Genomic DNA, 25,610 nt, shown 5'->3' on the forward strand with positions numbered 1-25,610 from the left:
TTTTATATAATGCTACATCAGTATAATTGGTTTCCTTTTTTGTAGTCCTATGTACTTTATTTTATTCATTTAAAAACATTATTCTAAGGTGGGATCCTTAGGCTTCACCAGACACCAAAAAGATCTGTAACACCAAAAAATATTAAAAATCTTTTGGACTGGATCATTTCTAAAGTGTCTTCTAACTCTAGTTTTATGATTTTTATAGATACTGGTAGAAGAAGTTCAAATCAGATACATTTGTTGAAACCATTGTGCCAAGCTAACAGGGCCCTTGAGCTTTAAAAAAAAAACTGTAATGAATAAAACATATGGATACCCTCATTATTATGTCAATAAAACCAAAAATTGATTGCACAATTTTGCCTATATTGCTTTTAGTACTTCTGAATGCAACAACAAATAGAGAGCTAGACTAGGATGCTGAGGAATTGTGTAGTTTAATGCACAGAGAGACAGATTAGAAATCACAGACCTTAGGAATGAGGGTTGCCAGGTGACAGCTGTGTCTTAGTGCAATTCACATCCCTAACAATGCAAAGCCTATGAGGTCACTATGCTATTCTGTGTTAGGTGTCATCACACTTTCTAATACATTATTTCTGCTGGCATTTCTAGTGGTTTCATGGTCATTGACATACCCAACTCCCCTCTTCTTGGATATAGCAATTACGGAACTTTTTCCTGATAAAGTAAGTATAAAGCTCATTTAGAGCTAAGTCTAGGGGTATCATTTCAACAAACTAATTCAGACAACCAAAAAAGGCTAGCTAAGGAAGATTAAATTCTTTATTTTAAGTGATTTTCTTCTGGTGCTATCTCAAGATCCCTGCCTGCTGCCACCTAACTTGGGGTAAGAATACTCTTTCTGACTCCTATCAGATCCCTGATGATTAGACTTTATCTCCAGAATCCATGGAGAGGACTTTCTTTAAAATTCATAGTAGTTGTGAAAGGACTGGAGTAAAAAGGTTCCCCTTAATTTAATTGATACTGCCATGTAAATGACCTAGGGACAAGAACAAAAAGAGGTAAGCAGAACCATGTTTTTGCTTCTATTATGAATATACACAAGCAACAAAATCAATGATCTTTGTCATTTGGGCCAATACAAAATATTCTCAAGAAAATGAACCTTTCTATATACAACCACAAAAGTTACCCCTCCACAAATTGAAGATTATTTCATTCCAAATAAAAGAGGTTTTAAATATACCTGCAAAGCTTTTTCATGGTTGGCAATATTTCTGGCATATTATTCCATTCTCTTTAAGGAAAGAAGTTGGGACAGAACCTTATGCTATAAATGTGGCCATCCATGATCAATAAAAAGGTCAAAACAATCCAAAACAAAGTCTTAGAAATGGTGGCAAAAAAGGAAGCATCTCATACTTTAAATACTGGAAAATCCAAAGCAAAGATTGAAAAGCAGGTCGTCCAGAGAGATCTTCCAAATAGAAAAAGAAATAAAAGAAATTCACAGTTAGACTTGAATTGCTTCTATATTCATAATTATAGTAACCTACACCAGCAGGCTATAAAGGCACAAACACACACACACACACACACACACACACACTACACAATTGTGTATCCTTTGTATGGTTTACTCCATCGAGGTGAACAAAGGGCATGAAAGTAAATGCATAAAAGGTATGACTAAAGGAAGCATGGTGTTTCAGTCTTTAGCTGATCTCAAAGACAGATTGATTGCACTATTTACCTAGATAAATCTTGACACGGTGATTGACCATTTCTTAGATGTTTAAGCTCCACTCCAAAACAATATGTCATCATCAATTATCAAGTCCTTTTAATGCCAGCTAATCAATTTTCCTCATTCCCAGTTGCTACCACCCTCATCTAGTTCCTTATAATCTGTTGCCTAGACTAGTATAGTAAACTTCCTGTTTTCCCCACCTCCAAATCCCACGCCAATCTGTTCTTCATATGATTTCCAGGGATAATCTTATTAACGCATAAATGTGATCTAATCACTCTTCTGCTCAAAATCTTTCCATGGTTCCCTATTGCCTGCTGAATAAAGTCCAAGATTCTTCAATTTATCTCCAACCTTATTGCCTCTTCCTTTCCTTCATACACTCTTCCTTTAGCCAAACTGCTAATCCTCAAATGCCTTTTGGGCTTTCAATCTTCAGTCTCTTAGGTTTATGCTTATTTCTGGTATTCCTAGGAAATTGTTTTATTTTGCTTTGCTTTCCTCCCACTCTTATTTTAGAGCTAAACTTTTCTGACATGTTGTTCCTGTGACCTTTGATGCTTTACAGTATTTTTCATCTAGCTTCTCCCTTTCTTTACTCCCTGGGGGGAAAGTCACTCCCTTCTCCTAGACACTCATTTCTTCATAATATACAAAATCTTTAGGGTGCCAACCTTAGTTTCCAGTCCCAGGCAGAGTTGGTCCCAGTTAATTTCCAAGTTATCATAAGGACCCTATCAAATCCCTACTTTGAGGTCCAGCTCCAATCCCTCCTTTGTTAAGCTTTCCTAGCCCACCCCAAAACATAAGGCGCTCTATTGTCCCCTGAATTCCTCCAGTACTTGTTATCTTTATCAACCAAGCCACGTCAACAAACATGTATTACTACTTGGCATATGATTAAACCAGGGACTGTACACAGAAGGGGGTGATTTTGCAGGATTGATCATTCTGTGATTTATCAGGCAAGGCCTTATGACACCTTTTGTCTTGATTAGTTTTTCATATACTTGTAGCATTTCTTCCCAACTGAACTCTAAGCTCCAGTGACTCTGACACCACCTGAATGAGCTTGGGGTAAGACATTTACCTGTGGGCTTCAGTCTGCTCTATCACATAAAAGCATTGGAGTAGATTGGCCTCTGAAGTTCCTCCAGCTGTGAATCTAGGATCTTAGCTTCTTAAAGGATAGATACTATATGCTTCTTAATATTTCCCCTCCTGGCCCTCTTCCTTTGTCTGGACTTCAAAACAGTGCTTCTATGCTAAGTACCTTTGGTCTCCCCTCCAACTTCTCCCCCAGCCCCACACTTTTTAGTTCTCTTTTTTATATGCTATATTCTATTAGAATGTAAGCTCCTTGAAGCATAAAGAAGACACCAGGAAAAGGAAATCATAAGGAACTTAATAAAATTTATTTGTTTACATTCCTACATGAAAGAATGATACTTGTAACTCATCAGAACTTTCTTATCATTAGGGCAATGAGAAGGCAAATACATATATATATATATATATATATATATATATATATAATATGTGTGTGCATGTAGAGACAGAGGGCATAAGTGTGAATTGAATATGAAGGAATGATATATAACAAAGTAAAATTAAGAAGTGAAAGAAGAATGTACTGAGAGGAAAGGAAAGAGAGAAGTGGAATCATGTAAAATATCTGCCATAAAAAAGGCAAGAAAAAGCTTTTACAATGGAAGGGAAAGAGATGGGGGGAGCGAGCTTATTTTCATCTGAATTGGCTTAAAAAGGAAAAAAATACATGCTCAATATGCATTATATAAATCTATCTTATTCTTCAGAAAAGTAGGAGGGAAAGGGGATAGGAAAAGGGGGCAAAAGTGGTAGAAGGGAGGGCAGATTTGGGGAGGGTATGGTCAGAAGCCAAACACTTTTGAGAAGGGATAGGGTGAAAGGAGAAGAGAGAAGAGAATAAGTGTTGATTATCCGGGGATTACAATTAATAATAGTAATTGAGAAAAGAAATTTGAAACAAGTTTCTCTGATGAAGGCCTCTTTTCTTAAATGTATAGGAAACTAAGTCAAATTTATTAAAAAAAAAAGAACCATTCCCAAATTGATAAATGATCAAGACATGAACTATGTCCAGAAAACTATAAAATCATATATCCCCTTTGACCCAGCAATAACACTACTAAGCATGTATCTCAAAAGATTTTTTTAAAAAGAAATAGAATCTTTATTACAAAAATATTTATGCAGCTCTTTTCTCAGGGCAAAGAATTGAAGACTGAGAGGATGCCCCCCCATCAACTAGGGGAATGGCTGAATAAATTATGATATGTGATTAGGATGGAATACTATTATTCTATTGGAAATGATGAGTAGGATGCTCTCAGAAAAAAAAACTGGAAAATACTCCATGACCTCATGCAAAATGAAATGTACCATGTACAAAATAATAGCAATATTGTAAGACAATAAGCTTTGAGAATATAAGCTCCTTGAGGGCAAGAACTCTTTTTGTTTTTATCTGAATTGTAGTATTGTATCCCCAGAATTTAGTACAGCATTTAGTACATTATTTGTTATTGTTCAGCCATGTCTAACTCTTTAATCTCATGGTCCATAACATTCCTTCTTTCCTTCATTATATCCTATAGTCTATTCAAGTCTGTGAACCTATATATATCCATTTAATCCTTTGCCATCCCCTTCTCCTTTTGCATTCAATCTTTCCCAATATCAGGGTCTTTTCCAATTAACTCTGTCTTCTTCTTATGTGGCCAAAGTGTTTAACCCTTATCTTTAGTTTTGTCTGTCAAATGAATAATCATCTAAGTATTGACCAATTTGATCCCCTTGCTATTCAAGGGACTCTCAAAAGTCTCCTTTGATACCATAATTCAAAAGTGTCATTTTTGTGGAGATTAGTTTTCCTTATATTCCAGCTCTCACAGTCATCCATTATTACTTCTGAAAGAACTATAGCTTTAACTATATGGTACTTTGTTGGCAAGGTGATGTCTCTGCTTTTTAGTATGCTATCCAGATTTGCCATAGCTTTTCCTACAAGAAGCAAATATCTACTGATTTCATGATTGTAGTAATTGTCTACAATGATCTTTGAGCCCAAGAATATAAAATTTGATACTGTTTCCATTTTTTCTTCTATTTTCCAGAAAGTTATGGGACCAAGAGTTAAGACCATAGGGTTTTTTTCCATATTACTCTCCTTTTTCAACCCTCATTAAGAGATTTCTTAATTCTTTTCCATTTTCTGCCATCAGAGTGGTATCATCTGTATTTCTGAAATTCTATTTCTCTTAAGGAATCTTAATTCTGACTTTTGATTCATCCAACGTGGCATTTTGCCTGATATATTCTCTATATAAATTAAATAAATAAGGTGGCAATGTACAGTCTTGTCATAATCCTTTCCCAATCTTAAACCAATCAGCTGCTCATATTTGGTTCTAAATTTTGCTTCTTGACCCATATACAGATTTCTCAGAAGACAAGTAAGATGACTGTGATTTCTTTGAAGACCTGTCACATTTTGTTGTGATCCACATAGTCAAAGACTCTAGTATAGTCAATTAAGCAGAAGTAGATGGTTTTTTTTTTAAAAAAAAACTCTTGTTCTTTCTCTGTCAGTGAATGTTGGCAATTTGGTCACTAGTTCCTCTACTTTCTTAAAAACCAACCTGTTCGTCAACAAATATAGCAACCTAGTCTTTGACAAACCCAAAGATCCCAGCTTTTGGGATAAGAACTTACTGTTTGATAAAAATTGCTGGGAAAATTGGAAACTAATATGGCAGAAACTAGGCATTGATCCATACTTAACGCCGTACACTAAGATAAGGTCAAAATGGGTTCATGACCTAGGCATAAAGAATGAAATTATTAATAAATTAGAGGAACATAGGATAGTTTACCTCTCAGACCCTGTGGAAGGGGAAGGTCTTTATGACCAAAGCAGAACTAGAGATCATTACTGATCACAAAATAGAAAATTTCGATTATACCAAACTGAAAAGTTTTTGTACAAACAAAACTAATGCAGACAAGATTAGAAGGGAAGCAATAAACTGGGAAAATATTTTTACAGTCAAAGGTTCTGATAAAGGCCTCATTTCCAAAATATATAGAGAATTAACTCTAATTTATAAAAAATCAAGCCATTCTCCAATTGAAAAATGGTCAAAGGATATGAACAGACAATTCTCAGATGAAGAAATTGAAACTATTTCTAGTCATATGAAAAGATGCTCCAAGTCATTATTAATCAGAGAAATGCAAATTAAGACAACTCTAAGATACCACTACACACCTGTCAGATTGGCTAAGATGACAGGAAAAAATAATGATGATTGTTGGAGGGGATGTGGGAAAACTGGGACATTGATGCATTGTTGGTGGAGTTGTGAACGAATCCAACCATTTTGGAGAGTAGTTTGGAACTATGCTCAAAAAGTTATCAAACTGTGCATACCCTTTGATCCAGCAGTGTTACTACTGGGATTATATCCCAAAGAGATTATAAAGAAGGGAAAGGGACCTGTATGTGCACGAATGTTTGTGGCAGCCCTTTTTGTAGTGGCTAGAAACTGGAAACTGAATGGATGTCCATCAGTTGGAGAATGGCTGAATAAATTGTGGTATATGAAAATTATGGAATATTACTGTTCTGTAAGAAATGACCAACAGGATGATTTCAGAAAGGCCTGGAGAGACTTACACGAACTGATGCTAAGTGAAATGAGCAGGACCAGGAGATCATTATATACTTCAACAACAATACTAGATGATGACCAGTTCTGATGGATCAGGCCATCCTCAGCAACGAGATCAACCAAATCATTTCTAATGGAGCAGTAATGAACTGAACTAGCTATACCCAGAAAAAGAACTCTGGGAGATGACTAGAAACCATTACATTGAATTCCCAGTCCCTATATTTATGCACACCTGCATCTTTGATTTCCTTCACAAGCTAATTGTACAATAATTCAGAGTCTGATTCTTTTTGTACAGCAAAATAATGTTTTGGTCATGTATACTTATTGTGTATCTAAGTTATATTTTAATATATTTAACATCTACTGGTCATCCTGCCATTTAGGGGAGGGGGTGGGGGGGGGTAAGAGGTGAAAAATTGGAACAAGAGGTTTGGCAATTGTTAATGCTGTAAAGTTACCCATGTATATATCCTGTAAATTAAAGGCTATTAAATAAAAAAAAAAAAAAACAACCTGTTCTTCTGGTAATTGTCAGTTCACATGTTACTGAAACCTAGCTTGCAGAATATTAAGTATAACATTGTTAGTGATTGAAATGAGCATAGTTCAACAATTTGAAAATTCTTTGGCATTGCCCTTTTTTAGAATTTGGAATGTAAAATGATCTTTTGTAATCTAGTGATTGCTGTTGAGTTTTCCAAATTTTCTGGCATATTAAATACTGTACTTTGCTAGCATCATCTTTTAATTTAAATATTTCAGTTTAAATTCTATCACTATACCAATCTTATTGTTAGTAATGATTCCTAATATTCACTTGATTTCATTCTCCAGGATGTATGACTCTAGATCAATAACCACCATGGGGGTTATCAATATTGTTAAAATCTTTTTTTGTATAGTTCTGTATATTGTCATCTCTTCTAAATCTCTTCTATTTCTGTTAAGTTCCTACCGTTTTTGTCTTTTATCACGCCTATTTTTGCATAAAAACTTTCTTCTTACATCTCTAATTTTTGGAAAAGACCTCTTGTTTTCCCCATTCTATTGTTTTCTTCTATTTCTTTGCATTGCTAATTTTAGAAAACCTCCTTATCTCTCTTTGTTGTTCCCTAGAATTCTTCATTTAATTGAGGATCTTTTACCTTTTTCCTTTTCCTTTCCCTCTCTTTCTTTCCTCAGTTATTCATGCATTTATCAGAACCATTTTGCTTTCTTGATCTTTTTCTTTGGGATTATTTTTATTGCTGTTACATAACTCCTGTTCATAGTTCTTCAGGCACTCTAACAGATCTAAATTCTTTAACCTATTTATCATCTCTACTTCATATTAATAACATTTTATTTAGTTCATACCTATATGGTCTAATGGTTGTCTCTACTTTCTTCAATATGTCTAAATTTTTCAACAAAAAGCTCATGATCCAAGCAATAGTCAGCTCCAGATATTGTTTTAACTGAGTGTATGAAGTTTCTCTGCCTTTGGTTGCAAAGTGTCTAATCACATTGATTTCAGTATTTGACCATCTGGTAACGTCCATGTGTTGAGTTGCTTTTTGGCTTGTTGAAAAAGAGTATTTGTGAAGACCAGCAAGTTATCCTGATAAAACACTATTAGACTCTTTCCTGCTTCATTTTGTACACCAAGGCCAAACTTTTCCATCATTCCAATTATTTTCTTTTCCATTTTAACTTTCCAATCCTTTATGAAGGATGTGTGACATCTTTTTGGGGAAGTGGAGAGTTATTTCCAAAAGATGTAATAGATCTTCATAGAACTGAGCAACTTTCATCTCTTAGCATCAGGGGTTGGAGAACAGACTTATATTACTGTGATGATTTGCCATGAATTCAAACATATCATTCTGTCATTTTTGAGATTCTATACCTGTACTGCTTTTCTCACTTTTTTTTAAATTGACTATGAGGGCTTTAAATTTCTTCTTAGGAATACTTGTCCACAGTAGTATATGTAATGATTGCCTGAATTAAATTCATACATTTCAATCCATTTAAGTTCACAGACACCCAAGACATCAATGTTTAAACTTTCCATCTCCTGTTTGATCATGTCTAACTTGGTTGGTTCATAGACACTACTAGGTTCCTATGCAATACTGATCTTTATAGCATCAGATTTTCCTTTTGTCATCACACACATCCACAGCTGAACTTCCTTTTATCTTTAGTTCATTCATTTCATTCTTTCTGCATTTGTCTTCTGCTCTTCCCCAGGAATGTTTTAGATATCTTCAAAACTGAGGGGCTCATCTTCAATGTCATATCAATTATTAGTTTAATATTGTACATGGATTATTCTTGGCAAATATTCTGGAGTGATTTATCATTTCCTTCTAGAGTTGGTCACCTTTTATCAGAACTCTCTATTATGACCTATCCATCTTGAGTAACCCTGCATGGTATAGTTTATATCAAACTACGGCCCCCCCCCCCCCCCCGGCCAGATGCGGCAGCTGAGGATGATTATCCCTCTCACCCAGGGCTATGAAGTTTCTTTATTTAAAGGCCCACAAAACAAAGATTTTGTTTTTACTATAGTCCGGCCCTCCAACAGTCTGAAGGACAATGAACTGGCCCCTATTTAAAAAGTTTGAGGACCCCTGATATAGTTTCACTGAACTATGCAAGTCCCTCTGCTACAACAAAGCAGTGATCCAGGAGGGGACGTAGTAAGGACTTAATAAATGCTTGTTTCTTTACTTTGTTCCCTCTTTAAATTTCCCTTAGTGCTGGGCATATAGTACCTACTCAATAAATACTTGTTGATTGTTATTCTGAAGGATGTCATTAGATGTGATTAGGATAGGGTATCAGAAACAGCAGGCTCAGGAGGAGCTCTTATTTGTCTTCCATTCTCTTAAAAATGGGCAAGGATGCCCCACAGGTCTTTAACCAAAAATGCCAAGTATCAAGGCTGATTCTGTTTCAACCGGCCTAGTTTAGGTTTTGATGATCTTTAATTGTTGGGCCACCATGCATAATGACTGAATGTTAATAATAAAGTTCTTAGATGGAAAGTTGACCAAATAAGTCTACATTCAAAGAGGGCCCTATATGAAGTGAAGGCTGGTAAAGCATTATAAATAATAATAAATAAATAAACATTTATTAAGCACCTATTAAATTCCAAATACTTTACACCTATTATTTACAACATCCCTGAGAAGTAAGTTCTATTAATATTCTCATTTTACAGATGAAACTGAGATTAAGTGGCTTGCTTAAAATTACATAGCCAATTAAAATATCTGAGGCTAGATTTGAATTCCTCTTCTTAACTCAAGCCAAGGCAGTCTGTACATTGCCCTACCTAGCTGTCCAGATGTTGGCAACAGAGAAAGGTATAAAATAAACACAATGTCTGTCCCTCAACTTAATGCCAGAGGCCTGAATTGAAGACAGTGTCCCAACCATTGATAATCTGTAAATAATAGTAATCCCATTGAACATTTTGAGAGTTGAATTGTAGACACCACCCATTAGAAGTTAAAGCTGAAAAAAAAGCAAACCCAAAAACACACCAGACTCAGCCCATCCTTCTCAAGTCACAGCTGTTAGATATAAAATGTCATCTTAGTAGCTAGCAAAATAAATAGCAGTTTGAGTTTGTGGGTTATGGGAAGCTGGGGAGATATGTGACCAAATCTTCTTGATCTAATTAGTTGCCAGAAGCTTCCTGATTTCTCTGGGATATTCTCAAGCAATCTATTGAAAGATCATTCTCCTTCATCTTTGAGGATGGCTTCATTAGGGGAAAAGCCTTCTGCCAAACGCTTTTCTTGGATTCTGGTCCCTGACAAGGGGAAAATACACAACCAACCTGAGGAACAGGCTGCCAAAAGACAAATTTCCTACTCTCCGAGCTTTAACCTTAAGGTAATCTTCAACCCTGACAAGGAGACATCAAAAAAGCATTGCTGCAGCAAATGCTTGGGGAGAACCTTCCCCCATCTCTTTTTCATCTTTTGCTTGATAATCTATGCCTTGCTGGGAGCAGTCCTCTTTTCTTTTATTGAGGGCAAGAAGGATGACAAAAATGTTGAATTCGAGGCATTTTTGATCCAACTCTGGAATAACTGTGACAGCAATGGAAAAGGTATGTGAAATTCTGCACTGAGAAGTGATTTCTAACCAGAATGAACTGGTTAAGGAACACTTGACTTTTTAAAAGGTATCTAAAGGCATGGTATTTAGAAGATTTTTGGTTGTTTTTTTTTAGGATACATTTTTTTGTTTTCTTTTGAAGAGTTTGGTTTAAACCTCCAAAAGGAGGTTAGCTTCTCATTGTCTTTAAATCAATTGGCTACTATGGCATTCAGCTGGTAGGATCCCTCAGGGATCCAGTCTTGGAAATGTGGTTGCCAGTCTCATCTTGTAGACACAAGTGGAGGGAAGTGGGACTACTACTTTAGAAGTGAGGAGTTGCAACTCCTCAACTGCTACTTGCTTAACTTCTTGACATGAGAACTTGTTAACTATTAGATTATCTCAAGGACTTTGCAAATGTCAATGCTGAAAAATTACCCATGCATATATCTTACAAATAAGAAGCTATAATAATAATAATAATAATAATAGTAAAACCAAACAAAAGTAGATTATCTCAAGGAGAGTTGGAATGGGTCTCAGGAAAAGACATTGTTCTGAATGAACTGCCAGCTCCTGGAGGGAATAACCTAATGAGGCTGACATCTTGAAATCTCAAAGAATTTAGGTGCTAAGGTTTTGGTGGGTAGTTATAATTAGTAATTGTGATGCCCATAAACAATTGATTTAGTGGTACTTGAAGAGATCTTCCAAGCTGTTAGAATTCATTTTTGCCATTGTAAAGACTTCCAGTCCTTCGGAAAATCTACCTTGAAACCCCCCCACCCCCTACTCCAGTTCTGGACAGTAATCCTTGACTACCATCTCTTGAAATGAGGCAAAGTGCAGGGATGGAGAGAGGAGAAGGCAGCAAACAGAGATGATGACAGTGGGGAAAAATCCAATCTTTTCCAATTGTACCCTTAACTGGGATCAAGCAAAAAAGGGTGATTATTATAAGAATAGAGGGTGTCAGGTAGAGGCTCTCAAAATATAGCATCACAGGGCCCAGAGATCATATGTAGGGACAAAGCTCCTCTAATTTCTGCTTTAGTAAGGGTGCTGAGTTTTGGTGTAAAGAAACTGACCAAAAATGTTCCCCCCTCCCCTTTCTTAAAGTGTTCTACCCTTTTCTCTTTGTTAAATTCTAGGATTTCATGATGAAATAAGAAGATAGTTCTAGTTCTACTACTGATTTGCTAATGACTATGAATCAGCTATTTTGTTGGGGGTTTGTTTGTTTGTTTGTTTGTTTTTTGGGGAGTGGTTTTGGTTTTCTTAGTCACAGTTCCCATTAAATACTTTGGATTCAGAAAAGATAGCATTGTGTGATAGGAAAAAAAAAAGTTCTAATCTTGTATCTGCCATGATGGCCAGGACTATAGTTCCCAAAGTAGTAGAGTCTTTAGAGAAATCTCTCCCACCCATCCTCCCCCTCTACTATGACTCCATTTTACAGATGAGGAAACTGAGACCTAAAGAGAATTTAAATGGACTTACCTACAGTCATACAGGTAGTAAGTAGCAGAATTGGGACTCATAACCAAAGCCTCTGACTCCAGATCCAGGACTGGTATGTTTGTTTGTTTTTCATGTTGATTTGTTTTTTATATTATATCTCCTGCCTCTAACTAGTACTCTATAACTTGAAGTAAAACACTCCCTGAGTCTCCTTACCCCAATCTGTCAAATGAAGAATTTGAACTGGAGGGTTTCTCTGGACCCTTTCCTCTTTATGTACCTACAATGCACGGAAAAGAACTTGGAATAGGACTGCTCTACAAATCTCAGATCTTGTCAGAGTTACTACCCAAACCAATCTTTAGAGTGCTTCAGTAATGCTTTTTTTTTTTTTTTTTTTTTTGTCCCCCTTGGGAATTCAACTGATATCCTTTTCTCTAAGTGCAGGACTGAATAGCCTCAGGTCACATGATCCAAGCTGTGATCTTCCCCTTTCGGTATTGGGGAGTGGAAAAAGTGCCTTGGGAAAGAGCTGGGGAATGAATACTGCTTCTGGATTTAGATGATGGGTTGAAATTCAGCTCTCTGATGCTTGGGAAAATCCCCAAGTCTCAATATCCTTAACTGTTCAATGAGGAAAACTAGACTAGAAATGGGCCCTTCCAAGTTATGATAATAATGATCTCCCTAAGGTAAAAAAAAATCTGCTTTCAGATTCTAATGACCCTTAGGGGGATCCAGTTTTGCTTTGAATCTATACTAATTGGGTGTCCTTGGAACATTTTGCCTGACCCATAAAAGTTCAGAAGAGTAGAAGTGGGGCAAAGGTATGAGGCTATGTGGATGTCACTGGAATTCTTCCAATCCTCTCAAATAAGGCTAGAATAACTGACCAGATGAGAAACCGGAAGCTTTCTTTTAAGAGGCTCAGACTTGGTTAGTGTTCAGTCGTGCTTGTCAGTTGAATTTTGAAAAAGAAAAAGAAAAGTATTTGTTACTTAAATTTTTTGTTTGCCCACCCCCCAAAGGAACAGATACCATCAAATCCAAACATAATTACTGAATTCAATCAGTCCTACTATTCTGTCCAAATCTGTATTTTCAAGGATTTGGGGAGATCCTAATTAATAAACTTCAGTTTTCTAATGTATATTTGCCATTCTTCAGCAGCTTGCAGGTTAAAAAAGTGCTTGGAGGTACTATGAAATTAAATAATTTGTTTAGGCTCACACAGGTAGTATATATCCAAGACAGTATTTAAACCCAGGACATCCCAATTCTAAAATTTTCTTATTTTGTTTTTGTCAGTATTATATATTGTATGCTTCTGTTAATTATATTCACTCCTTGTAAATGATCATTTTTTGCATCCCAATTCCAGACCTCTACTCTGTCCTATTCTAGCTACTTAAATGAGATGGGAATCATTGACTCTGGATGCAGAAGCAATTGACTTTGCCATCTGTCTTATCATTGCTATCCTAAGGTCATCCAGCCCTTGCTGTCTGACCTGACTCTTTGAGCCCAGGCACAGTTATTTGACTGACCCTGCCTAGACCTTTCCACCATCCTTGCAGCTGGACTTTCATGTATGGTCTCCCTCATTTAGAATATGAGCTCCATAAAAGTAGACAGTGATTTTTTTGGGTGTGATTTGTTTCTAAAGCTTTTATTTCTTTTAGGTGCATAATAAATGTTATCCCCCAGTCATTCTTTCATTCATAGAGGCAGGTAGGTGGTACAATGGATATAGTGTTCAAAAAGACCCAAGTTCAAACCCAGACAGTTACTAATTGTATGATCCTGGGCAGGATGCTTTATCTTAACAGGGATGATAATAGAACCTGTCACATAGGGATGTGGTGAGAACCAAGTGAGATAATACATATAAAAGCACTATTTGGTATATGGTCGAAACTTAGTCAATCTTTCTCCCTCATTTGCAGAAGTTATAGAATTTGGTGATATATATGAATATATGTGAATATATTCACATATATATGAATATATGTTTTCATATGTATGAATATCACCCTTCCTCATTTTTAGAAATGCAAAGAACTTGAATTTTTTTTTGATCCTAACAACCCCATTGAGGAAAGGACAAACTGTGGTTCAGAACAGGCTTCCCCTAAGGTTCTCTAAAGTCATATAGCAATCTCGTGGCAGGGCAAGGATTAGAATTTGTTCTCCTGATTCTGGCCAATGCTCTTGACATTAATCCCTGGGGTGATCCAAAAGGCAGGAATAACATAAATTGGGTTACCATTTTCCCAGAGTCCTGGGGAACTGCAATGTATGGTCATTATGTCATCACTAAGGTTTGAGTCTCAGGCAAGTGGAACATACTTCCTCAAATTGAGGCAACAAACTTTTGTTAATAACTGTTACAGTACATTTCGCAGTTCAGTAGCTAGGAAATAAGCATTTAACTGTCCTGGGGAGGAGGAAAAACTCATTGGGAAAATAATCTGCCTCTTTTCTAAGAGTAGGTCGTAAGTTGACTGTTTCATTTCACTTGTCCCATTTACTTTATAGACACAGACACAGAGAAAAAATTGCACTTCATAATGATGACCAGAAGAATGCTACTGTACCAGCTGCAGCATGAATGGCTTCTCTCCTCTTCTGAGTGGTCATTTCTAGGATCCTTATTTTTCTGCTGTACGGTATTTACTACAGTGGGTAAGACTAAAGGCCCTGGTTGTAGTTTCTTGGCTCAGCTCTCACTTTCGAAAAAGAAAAGGGAAAAAACATAAAACTAGGATTTCTCCTTGGGAGAGATTAATGGTTAGTTAGCATTTATTCAGTCCTTATTATTCAGACCTTGGAATGTAAAGATGAATAGAAACTGAACTTGCCTTTCAAAAGCTTATATTTTTAGTGGAGGAAACTTAAGTTTTTAATTCTTGTTTTGTGGTCCATATTTGTGATGACATTAATGTAGGGGATACCCAGATGCCCAGTGGGGAAAATTTCTTTATCAGAGCAGTTCAACAAAATATAGACTTAGAAAGTTTCATGAAGGTCCTGAGAGATTAAGGGATTCATCCAAAGATATATAGCCAATGTGTGTCAGAGATAGGACTTGAAATAAACTATTTCTGACTCTGAGGATATAGATCTATTACACTCTTACTTGAAATTTTATTATTAGTGCTGAATTCCTTTAGCTAAAAAATGTGATTCTTATTTAAAAATAAATGTTCCTCTTTTGTTAGCCATTTACATTATGGTGTGAATGTGTTTCAGACCCTCTCTTAAGAAGAATTTTCTGATTGCTGGGAAAACTGGAAAATAGTATGGTCAAAACTAGGCATTGACCAACATCTAACACCCTACAACAAGATAAGATTGAAATGGGTTCATGATTTAGATACAAAAGAGAACAAGTGATTGTCTAATTCTCAGATCTGTGAAAGAAGGAATTTATGACCAAAGAAGAATGAGAGGACTAGCGAACATTATGAAATGCAAAGTGGATAATTTTGACTATATGAAATTAAAAAGGTTTTGTACAAACAAAACCAATGCAAGCAAGATTAGAATAAAAGCAAAAAACTGGGAAAATTTTTTTGCATCTAGTGTTTTTTCAGATAAAGACCTCACTTCTAAAATATATAGAGAATTGACTCAAGTTTATAAGAAAGAATATGTCATTCTTCAATTGATAAATGATCAAAGGATATGAACAATTTTTAGCCATATGAAAAATGCAAATCACTATTGATTAGAGAAATGCAAATTAAAACAATCACTTTACTCATCTCAAATTGGCTAAGATGAGAGGTAAAGATGATAAATGTTGGAGGGATAAATGTTGGGAAAATTGGGACAGTAATACATTGTTGGTGGAGTTGTGCACTTAACTAACGATTCTGGAGAGCAATTTGGAACTATGCCCTAAAGGCTATCAAACTGTGTAACCTTTGATTCAGCAAACTCCAACAGTGGGTCTGTATCCCAAAAGATAATAAAAAAGGGGAAAGGACCCACATATGCAAAAATATTTGTAGTAGCCCTTTTTGTGGTGACAAAAAACTGGAAACTGAGTAGATGCCCATCAGTTGGGTTATGTCTGAATAAATTGTGGTACATGAACGTAATGGAATATTATTGTTCTATAAGAAATGATGAACAGGCTGATTTCAGAAAATCCTGGAAAGATTTAAGTGAACTGATGGTAAGTGAAATGAATAGAACAAAGAGAACATTGTACACAGCAACAAGTATGTGATGATCAATTGTGATGGACTTGGCTCTTTTCAACAATGAGGTGATTCAAGGCAATTCCAATAAGCTTGTGATGGAAAGAGCCAATCTAGAGGGAGGATTATGAATAGTGAATGTGGTTCACAGTATAGTATTTTCACTTGTGTTATTGTTGTTTTGTTGTTTGCTTGTTTGCTTGTTTTTTTCCCCTTGGTTTGATTTTTCTTGTGCAACATGGTAAATGTGGAAATATGTTTAGAAGAATTGAAAATGTTTAACCTATATTGGATTACTTGCTATCTAGAAGAAGAGGAAGGTGAGAAGAGGGGATAAAAATTTGGAACATAAGGTGAATGTTGAAAACTATCTTTGCATGTATTTTGAAAAATAAAAAGCTATTATTGTTTTTTAAAAGAGCAGTTTTCTGGAATGGAAAAAATCATATCAGGGAAATAAAAAGACAAAATTAGAAACCAGAGGGACCCTAAAGATAAACTTTAAAAACTTGAAATTTCAAAATCAGATGTCAGTTCTACCACTTCTTATTTGATGCCGTCATTCAGTCATCAAATTAGGCCTTGGATTTGTTCCCATATTTATAAATTATTTTAAAACGGTGTGAAATATTTGAAAACATATTAAAGTGATATTAGGGAGGCCTGAATTTCTAATCTCAATTCAGGTACCTTTTTCTTGTACAACCTTTTGTTTATCTGGTCCCCTCTCTAGGATTCCTTTCACTTCCAGTTCTGGAGACTATGTTCCTGGAGCCATTTTGTGGCTCTACTTGGTATCTTTAGCTCCTTTTTTTTTTTCTCTACTTGGTATCCTTAGCTATTTTCTGCATTAATCTGACCCTACTCATAGAATCAATACTGTGCTTTTCACTTTTCACTTTCCACTCTAATTTTTTCTTCTTCATGGCTGGTCCTAAATTCCTTTTCCTCCTCCATAACCCTGCTATCTTCTCCACCTCCCATTTTTCTGTAACTGGGAATGTTTTGATAAACTGCTATCTAACCTTGCCTTCAACTTGGGGGAAAAAAATTATGTTTAACTTTGGAATTCAACTTCAGCTTTGGAAAGCCCAGCCAAACCTCTACAAAGCTGGGAATCATTAGAGAGTTTCAAGAGACATAAACAAAATGTTGAAGATGGACATAGCTTGTCTTTGGCATCCATTGATTTATGACTTTTAAAATCAGTGCCATCTTTTCACTGATAATGTCCTTTGTCTCTCCCAGAAGACATTTGCCTGAATCCCATCAGCAGTTTATCCAAGTGTTTTAAGTCAGTTAGCCTCCTAGGGGTGTTTTAAAAGGAGACTATTAAAGATGAAAAGGTTTTTTAAGACCCCAAAGTAATAACTGGTAATCTCTAGTCAGGAAATTGATGTTTGGGGGTTAAAGATCCCCTTATCATGAATGTGACAAATCCTCTTCAATGGTTATCTGCTCTGCTTGTTTGGAGGGTAGAAGTATAAGACAGTCAGATTTGTCCTCATTTGTTGAAAGTATAGACTTTTCAATTTTCCTCTAAGTTCCCAATCACTAGATTGTTGCTCAGTTTAACACTGAGACAATATGAGCCCATTTCCTTCTTCTCTGTCTGTTAAATATAAAATCATAGAGCCACAAAATCTCAGAATTGGAAGGATTCTTAGATATTATCTAGATCAAACCTCTCATTTAGTGGTTAGGGATCTAAGACTTAGAAAGGCGGAAAATCACTTTTTGAAAGTGACACGACACCCCCCCCATCAGTGTGCTTTCCTTTAATATTCCACTAGTAGGAACAATCAAATTGTAGCTAAGCCTAGCAAAAACAGTATCTATAAAACATGGCTGCCACAAACGTACAGTATACTTTTCCACAAATATAGTATCTATAGGAAGAATGGATACAATATTATATTATAATGGTGATGAGGCACACAAATGAGGAACTCACAAAATCCTAACAACTCGGGTACCTGGTCCTGCAAAGTATTGATATGTCCTTTATTTCTTGTAAAGTTCTCCTGTAGTCGGTGTGCTCGGCAGATTGCTAAACTGGGATTCCAGGGTCTGCTGCTTTCTACAGCTCTTTATTTGACTCTTAATTGCCAAGTTCAGTTCTCCCTCAAATCCACCATTCTCTTCTTTCCATAAAAAGTCACAATTCCAGAAATTGAGTTTGCTTCTGTAAGTCCATATCTAGAGAGTGTGTCTCCTCCAAAATGAATTGTTTCTTTTATTGGTGGAATAAATTTTTTTCAAAGCATAATGACTGATGAAGATAGGTGAAGAAGAGAAAATTTTCTTCTCCCCGTACCTCTAACCTGGACATAGCAGTCATATTCTATCACAAACCCTGCTCTTTTCTCAACACATGCCCCAAAATGTGAACATAGCTTTTTAGGGGCTATCATGGATGTGATCCTCTTCCTGTCATTCCTTGTTTTTTCTAATACAATCAAAGAAAACTTCCTATTTCCCAAGGCTATGATTGGACATTGATTTCATCTACTCTTCTAATTGCATCAAAAAGAAACATTTTTTCACATTTCATAAAGGATTGATAAGGAATTTTATATCTTTTAACATACCAATGATTCATTATTTTTGGTATCTGCTCCTTCATTTCTACAATTATATCAACTGTTATCAAAAAGGAAGTAAGGAGGAATCAGTTATACACTCTATATTATCAACTATGTACCCTATCCTTACTATATAACTTATGTACTCTATACCAATCAACTCTGTACCTATACTAATGTACAAAGGGTCACAAAAGATATTTGTTTTTTAAGGGCCTAAAATTGTTTTGAAATAATAGTACTCCCAAAAGCCATTTCTTCTGGTAGACTAATTTTCCTGCTCATCTATTCACCTAGCAGAGTCTTTGTGGGAGGCTTAACAGCTGTGAAGAACATGTCAGTTGTGGGCAGGGTTGTAGTCCTTGGGATGGGTGAACTCCTAGTAAGTCACTAAACAGAGACAAAGAGGACATTTGGCATTATAGTCAAGAAAAACAAATGATAAAAATAAGATTTATATAACACCTATTATGTACTAAGCATTACACTATAAAGTATTATTCCATTTATATATTGCAATAACCCTGAAATGTAGGAGCTATTATTATTCTTATTTTATAGGTGAGGAAACTGGGGCAGACAAAAGTGAACTAACTTTGCAGTGGATCCAGACTGTATTCTTGTCTGGCACTAATGGTTTACTCTTTTTTTTTTAACCAATAAAAAAAGTGCCCAGAGATCTTTAATGAGTTGGCTGAAAGAGTATTAAAGTGATCCTGACTCTCAGGGAAAGATGAGGCCTTTCTGAGGCAAAGAGACTACTAGAGAATTATGGAGCTTTCAAGATTTCGCCTCTTTCTCTCTATTTTCACCCCCTGTGTCCATGATAGAGAATCTCATTATCTTTATTCCTATGCTTCCTAGTCTGCCTCTCCCTACTCCACACTACACATTGTTGACAAATTAAACTTTTTAAAACATGGACTTTTTTCATGTTACTCCTCTGCTCAGAATATTTTAACTGTTCTTCATTACTTAGGATATCAGGTCCAGGTATCCCAGGCTATTTTTCAAGGCTCTCCCAAATATAGCTCCTACTTATTCCATCTAGCCTAATTCTCTATTTCTCACCCCCCCACACTCTCCACTACAGTTAACTATCTTATATAAACCCATTCACCTCCTCACTTTTGCTCATGCAAATATCTCTCACCATCCCCAACCCATTTGGAAGGTTTTCTCTATCCATTTCACTTACCTATCCTTCAAAATCCAGTTCTACTTTGTACCTTCTCCAAGTATTCAACAGGAGGAATGTTGATTGGCGACAATACCTGGGTGATTTTTAAAAGTCAATTTAATTAGCCCATGCAAAATTCAGCCTCAAAATGAGATTTGGTTTCCTGGTGAAAAGCATGGAATTGGAGAAGAGGAAGCTAGGAAAAGCTATGTGAAGAAGAGATATCGGAAGTGTTTGCAGATGCCATCATCACAAAGACAAGGGGCCAAGATTCAGGAAGGGAGCAAGGCTCTAGCACTGGAGAGTGTCAGGACAGAGAAATCCCCTACTTTAGACTACAGGTGCCCAAGATGGTAATCCTATGTCTCCTTTTCCTTCCTTGGGATCCCTCAGGAAAATTTATTCTACTGGGCTCCAGAAGTTAATTTCTTTTCCTAATTTACTTTGTTTGCCTATAATTTATCTTTGTAGGCAGTGTTACGTATAGGCCTTTGATAATCTGGGCATATCTATTGGAAATGTAAGTGAAAAGACACAAATGTAGAAGAACATTATCTTCTGAGAAAAGATGGAAAGAAATCTAACATAGAGCTGTTTTGCCAGAAGCTCTGTCTGTGCGTGGGGGCCCAGAGATAGAGATAGAAATAGACAGACAGATAGAGAAAATTACAGATACTTTGATACAACTTTCTACCATAGATGAGCTTTTATAGACAATATCTATATAGGAAATGAGTTAGTCATAAGGTGAATGATAAGAAAATAGGAGAGATTAAACATCACTGCTCTCTATCACTCCCTACCACTGCTATATTATTAGATTTTAGAATTAGGAGAGACTCTATCAATTACCTAGAAACTAATGCCTTTACTTTACATACAGATAACAAAATTGAGTTTCAAGTCAAAAGTGACTTACTTAAGATCATATAGTTAGTTCCAGAAAGGAGAGAGATACAAGGTTCAAATCTGAGTTCTTCCTGACTTCAAGCATAGCACTCTTTCCATTAAATTGTGCTGTCTTTAATGAACTTATATTGGTTCATAATAATCATCACTTCCGTGACAAAGTATTTTATTATTTTTATTATAGCTTTTTATTTACAAGACATATGCATGGGTAATTTTTCAGCATTGACCCTTGTAAAACATTCTGTTCCAACTATTCCCTTCCTTCCCCTCACCTCCTCCCCTAGATGGCAGGTAGACCAATACATATTAAATATGTTAAACTATATGTTAAATACAATATATGCAATATATATTTATACAGTTATCTTGCTGCACAAGAAAAATCTGATTTAAAAATAAAGTAAAAATAACCTGAGAAGGAAAACAAAAATGCAAATGGACAAAACAGAAGGAATGCAAATGTTATGTTTTGGTCCATAATCATTTCCCATAGTTCTTTCGCTGGGTGTGACTGGTTCTCTTCATTATTGAACAATTGGAACTGATTTGGTTCATCCCATTGTTGAAGGGAGCCACATCCATCAGAATTGATCATCATATAGTATTGTTGTTGAAGGGTAAAATGATCTCCTGGTTCTACTCATTTCACTCAGTATCAGTTCAAGTAAGTCTCTCCAGGCCTTTCTGAAATCATCCTGCTGGTCATTACAGAACAATAATATTCCATAACATTCATATACCACAATTTATTCAGCCATTCTCCAATTGATGAGCATCCATTCAATTTCTAGTTTCTAGCCACTACAAAGAGGGCTGCCACAAACATTTTTGCATATACAGGTCCCTTTCCCTTTTTTAAGATTTCTTTGGGATATAAGCCCAGTAGAAACACGTGACAAAGTATTTTAATAATGTCTAAAACATTAACTTGAATGGTCCCATTTATTTGTGTTTGTCAAAAATCATGGATTCTTGTTTCAGCAGACATGGAATGGTTGTGATCCTTTTTATTAGAGAGAATACCTACAACAATGAGATCATGCATCCATTGGAGTCTTAGATTACTGGACCTTTAGGAATCATAAGTTTTTAGAGCTGGAAGCAACTTGTCCAATATTACACGGCTAATAAATATCAGAGACAATCTGTTTCTGTCAAATTTCATTGATATATCTGTATATCATGGGATGACTAATTTAAGAGCTACATGATAATAGATCTAGTCCCAGTTCCATTTATTTGCTATACTGCTTATAGCAAGCTACTTACTGACTTCATTGTTGTTCAGTCATTTTAGTCATTTCTGACTGATATTTTGGGAGGACTTCTTGGCAAAGATATTGATTGTGGTTTGCCATTTCCTTTTCCAGTTAATTTTACAGTTGAGAAAACTGAGGCAAAACAATTGAGGAAAACTGAGGTAAGTGGCTTCCCCAAGGTCACATAACTAAGTGTCTGAGGTCAGATTTAAATTCAGATCTTCCTGACTCCTGGCATAGAACTCTATCCCTTCTAAAGCCTAGCTGTCCCATGGGCATCTCAGACTCAGCATATCCCAAACACAACTCATTATCTTTCATTCCAAACTCGCCCCTTTTGTTGAGCTTCCCTTTCTAACATCAAGAATACTACCAATACTTTTTCATCTGTATGTCTCCATTAAAACTTTCTTTATGGTGAATTTTATCAGGTTCCATGAATTCAACTACCATCTCTAGATAAGTGCTCCCAAATCTATTTAGTTCTCATCTCTCTCCCAAGTTCCAGTCTCTTGTCTTCATCTTCCTACTGATCATTTAGAATTAGATATTTGATAGGCATTTCAAACTCAACATGTCCAAAACTGAACTCTTTTTTCTTCTAAAACCATCCTTCTTTCCCACTTCTCCATTTGAGTCAAGGGTAACAAGCCTTCCAAACAATTAGTTAATAAATCAAGTCTTAATGAAGCATTTACTATAGCCAGTGAATGTTAGACACTGGAGTTACAAAGACAAAAATTTAAAAAAATACTTTCCCTCAATCATTTTACTTTCTAATAGGGATAAAGAATGTATATATAGGGAGAGCTATAAAACATAGTATCAGTATATGCAAAACACACATAAAGTAAATGTAAGGTAACTTTGGAGAGGAAGACTTCCAGCAACTGGGACAGATGGGGGAAAGAATAAGGGACCAGGAAAGAAAACCTATGGAAATTGATACTTGAACTGTGTCTTGAAGTCCATCAGAGATTTTGAAAGTCATAGTTGGGGAGAAAGAGCATTCCAATGAAAAAATCCCATGCAGATGGAGCGATGGAGTGTCTTATATAAGAAATATCAAGGAAGCCAGGAAAGGAAAGCTCAAAAAAGGGGTGAGTGTGTAATGAAAGATGAGTTGTATTTAGGATTTGCTGAGTTTGAAATTCCATGGAACATCTAATTCAAAATCTTCCATAGGCAGTGGAGAAATGTGGGACTAGGGTTAGATATAGATAATATGTAGATAATAATTGTAGGCATGGGGGCTGATGCTCCCATCAGTGAAGAGAGAAAAGAGAAAAGAGAAAAAGAGCCCAAGACAGAACTGGGGGGACTTCCCAGAGAGGTTTAGAAGCAAATGAGAAGGGAGAAAGTGTAAACAATGGTTATGGAGAGTTTTTTCATGTAGTCATGGAGCTTTGCATGGTGATGATCCAGTAAAGAGGGCCAGAAATGAGCAGTTAGATAAAAGGAAAACCAAGAGAGAACAATGTCAAGGAAACTCAGAAATGGGAGAATATTTTTCAAGGAGAAGGGTAGTCAAAAGAGAAAGGTCAAAAAAGATGAATGAGAAGAAGCCATTATATTCACCAATTGAAAGATCATTTCTAACTCTGAAAAATCAATTTCATCTGCCTGATGAGACAGGAGCCAGATTTCAGAAGATTTGGAATTGAATTAAAAGAGAAAAAGTGTAGGCAACAAGTTGGATGGTTTCAGTTGTGTATAATTCTTTTTTACTTCATTTGGGGGTTTTCTTGGTAAAAACCAGAGCAGTTAGGAAAAGTTTTTTCAAGAAATTTGTCTGAGCAGCAAAATAATGGTTTGGTCATGTATACTTATTGTGTATCTAATTTATATTTTAATATATTTAACATCTACTGGTCATCCTGCCATCTAGGGGAGGGGGTGGAGGGTAAGAGGTGAAAAATTGGAACAAGAGGTGTGGTAATTGTTAATGCTGTAAAGTTACCCATGCATATAACCTGTAAATAAAAGGCTATTAAATAAATAATAATAATAATAAAGAAATTTGTCTGAGAAGAGAGAAGAGCTATAGGACAATAGCTAATAAGGATGAGAGAATCTAATGAGGGTTTTGGTTTTTTTAAGCATGGAGGAGGAGATATAGTTGTGCTTATAGGAAGCAGTATATAGGAAGAAATTAAAGGTGCATGAAATGGGAGTGGGGGAGGAAAGGGGAAAAGATAAAGCGGGGAAAAAGAGGGAGGGAAATGGAGAGAGGAAAGGAAGGAGTGAAGAAGAAGGAGGAAGGAAGGGAGAGAGAAAAAAGAAAGAGAGAGAGAGAGAGAGAGAGAGAGAGAGAGAGAGAGAGAGAGGAGAGAGAAGAGAGAGAGAAGGAGATGGAATAATAGTTACACAGCAGCTTTACAGTCTAGGACTCAACCTCAGCCTGTTTTTGCTCTCCTTTATTTTATCCCCAATATCCCCAATAGCCAAATCATGCTAATTGTACCTCTAGAAGATCTCTTCCATGCATTTCCTTCTCTATACTGAGGTGACCTCTGTCCTAGTACAGGGCCTTATCAACTCTTGCCTGGACTATGGCAATAATTTTCCTAATCTTTATTTCTAGTCTCTCTTCTATACATTCACTCTGTTTACTATAGAAAGTTCTTCCCTAGTTTTAAGCTATCTTTTCAGGTTGGTTACATGTCACTCACCATAATACACTCTACATTCCAGCCAAAATATTACCTATATTCAATATTCCATTTCTTAGCTCCTCCCTGACAGTCTCCCTCCATACCTAAAATGTGGCTCTTTCTCTCTCTCCATCTCTTGAAATCATAACTTCCTTAAAGATTGAGTTCAAGTGCCATCTCTTGAAAGAAGCCTTTTCTGATTCCCCTGTTATTAGTTTGTTCTCCCCACCACATCCCAAATAAATATTTTATTTCATATATATTTATATTTAGTTATCTGAGAACATCATATGTTTTCTTAATGAAATGTAAGCTTCTAGGATCGTCTTGCTCTTTTGCCTTTGTATCTGAAGTGCCCACCTCAGTGTCTGGCACAACATACATCATGCATCCTTATTGAATGATAAGAAATTGTCAAGTACCATGCACACATATGGTGTTATTATTTATGATCCTGAAAGGATTTCTTTTGAGTTCAGAGCTCATTCAGTGGATATTAATACAGATCCAAACTTTTGTCCTTGGGTCTTTTTCTCTTTCTACATTCTTGGCTTTCCACAGCTCCATTTATTCCCATAGTTTCAAGTGAATTGCATACTTGAATGCAGAACCCCTTACTTTCTTCAGTATAGTTCAAACTCCTTTTTCCCCAGTGCCTTTCTTCTCAGCTATTTTGTCTTTATTCTTATATATTCTAATTTTTAAAATTTTAAAAATGTCCAAAAAGTCTTAATGTAATTTTAAATTAAAGCTTGAATATATAATTAATATAATATAATTATGTATATGTATATTATTAGTGT

At 35.9% G+C, this 25,610-nt stretch overlaps 1 protein-coding gene across 3 annotated transcripts in view; it reads left to right on the forward strand.

Moving 5' to 3' along the window:
- The first annotated feature begins 606 nt into the window (after positions 1 to 606).
- KCNK18 (potassium two pore domain channel subfamily K member 18) overlaps positions 607 to 25,610 on the forward strand; it is a 31,757-nt gene continuing 6,753 nt past the window's right edge. For 2 of the 3 annotated variants that reach the window (XM_003755345.2, XM_031955930.1), the window contains exons 1-3: positions 607 to 692; positions 10,125 to 10,558; positions 14,548 to 14,694. In XM_003755345.2, the coding sequence (XP_003755393.1) occupies positions 10,201 to 10,558; positions 14,548 to 14,694 (505 nt within the window). In that variant the 5' untranslated portion in view covers positions 607 to 692; positions 10,125 to 10,200. Of the gene's footprint in view, positions 693 to 10,124; positions 10,559 to 14,547; positions 14,695 to 15,261; positions 15,487 to 25,610 lie in introns of those variants that run through there. The other variant, XM_031955931.1, reaches the window with a different exon arrangement.

The sequence above is a fragment of the Sarcophilus harrisii genome, chromosome 2, assembly GCF_902635505.1.
Source record: "Sarcophilus harrisii chromosome 2, mSarHar1.11, whole genome shotgun sequence".
Lineage (NCBI taxonomy): Eukaryota > Metazoa > Chordata > Mammalia > Dasyuromorphia > Dasyuridae > Sarcophilus > Sarcophilus harrisii.